Source organism: Poecilia reticulata, linkage group LG17 (assembly GCF_000633615.1).
Source record: "Poecilia reticulata strain Guanapo linkage group LG17, Guppy_female_1.0+MT, whole genome shotgun sequence".
Classification (NCBI taxonomy): domain Eukaryota; kingdom Metazoa; phylum Chordata; class Actinopteri; order Cyprinodontiformes; family Poeciliidae; genus Poecilia; species Poecilia reticulata.
The window spans coordinates 11,171,891-11,173,477 of NC_024347.1; the positions used below are offsets into that span (position 1 = coordinate 11,171,891).

At 40.5% G+C, this 1,587-nt stretch overlaps 1 protein-coding gene across 1 annotated transcript in view; it reads right to left on the reverse strand.

Annotated features, from left to right (window-relative positions):
- The window catches only part of LOC103479332 (mitogen-activated protein kinase kinase kinase 7-like), a 15,071-nt gene extending 13,490 nt beyond the window's left edge, over positions 1–1,581 (reverse strand). The window contains exon 1 of the mRNA XM_008433701.2: positions 1,161–1,581. Coding sequence (XP_008431923.1) covers positions 1,161–1,319 — 159 coding nt within the window. The 5' untranslated portion in view covers positions 1,320–1,581. The remainder of the gene's footprint in view (positions 1–1,160) is intronic.
- Between the last annotated feature and the right edge of the window lie 6 nt (positions 1,582–1,587).

The following is a 1,587-nucleotide window of genomic DNA, read 5'->3' on the forward strand; positions in this document are numbered from 1 at the left end:
TCTATTAGCTGTGATCACCCTACTGTCATCTTACCCTAAGGTTTTACTCCTTTCATTTTAACTTGATGGATGGAGCAGATCTCTGTAAAATATTCGAAGCTTGGGCTATTGTTTGAATCTAATCCTGTTTTAAATTTCTCCACAGCTCTATCCTTGACTTGTCTGCTAACACATCTCTGAAGCCGTCACAGAACAGCTGTATTTATACTGAGATTAAGCTACACACACAGGTGCATTCTATGTATTAGTTTGGTAGGTTGCACTGGATTTTATTTAGGGGTGTCAGATTCAAAAGGAGTTGAATACAAATCCACGASACATTTTTAGACTTATTTTTACTAGAAGAAAATCCTTCTGCTTCTTAGTCATGCACTGCCTTTTGTTGGATTCTGACGTTGAATCCCAATGAGACATTTTTTTTTTTTAAGTTTTAAATATCTGTAAAAACCATAGGAAAATATAATTTTGCACGTCTTTATAGAGATCTGTAAAATTGTGCCGTCAATAACTCTGGATCATAAATCATTTTCCAGCTTTTCCTCATAAACTTTAGGCTCCCTTAAAAAACTTCCCTCCCTTAAAAAAAATAAAATAAAATTACTCATGTTATAAATTAATTGGCTTGAGTTTTAGCTCATGATCATGACACAGCCATTTATTAGCCTTTAGTTGAAACTTTCTCCAGATCGGCTGTAAAATGTATAAACTGAGGGGGAGGGAGGTTATGTCCAAATGTGGCTAAGACTTTCCAGGAAATAAGCTTTCAAGAGCCACAACTGCCAGCTCTGTGCTGATAACATGACAGGAAGTCATGTTTAAGGCACAGTGTGGGTGATGGAGAGCTGCTGGACTGCAGTGAAGTGAGCCTCAAAGCTTCCAGTAGGAGCACAACAGTGTAGCAAAAGCATAATAAAGTAAACTAAKAGGAGAAGGTGGACAGGAAAAGGTATGTGCAAGATAAAYACGTTCAACGTCAGGCAGGGAGGGAGAGGAAGAAGAAGAGGAAGAGCCTATAGGAAATTAGRTGAAAATGGATTCTTGTTGAATTCAGGAGCCCATAAATAAATGATGCTGAATGTGGGGTTCATATTAGTGCCGCTTCTACCTAAGAAATGAATGATGACTCTTTGCGTGTTGCACTCGTCTCTCTCCTCTTTTACCTCTTTGTCGATCTTGAGAAGCTTTTTCACAGCCACCTCCTTGTCTTGGGATATCCAGAGGGCCCTGTAGACACTCCCAAAGCTGCCTCCTCCACAGTTTTCGTAAAAAAGCAAATCCTCATGCTTTATCTGTACAAACGACGAGCCAGGGGACGACATGGCATACTGACTCACGGACACTCAAACACAGTCATGGACAATACCAGGGAGGGTTAAAAAAAAATAAAAGGAAAAGTAAAGAACCCTTCAAGTCCAACCTCAGTCTACAGTCCCAGATCAGAGCAGGAAGAGATAAAGTGAAGCACAGAAGATCTCCTCGGCCGGTTCGGSATAGGACGCTGTCGGTCGGATGAACAGAGTGTCAAGAAGAGAAAACCAGAAAGTGCTGGAAAGAGAGGGAGAAGTTTTTCCTCTCAGTGAGTCAGAG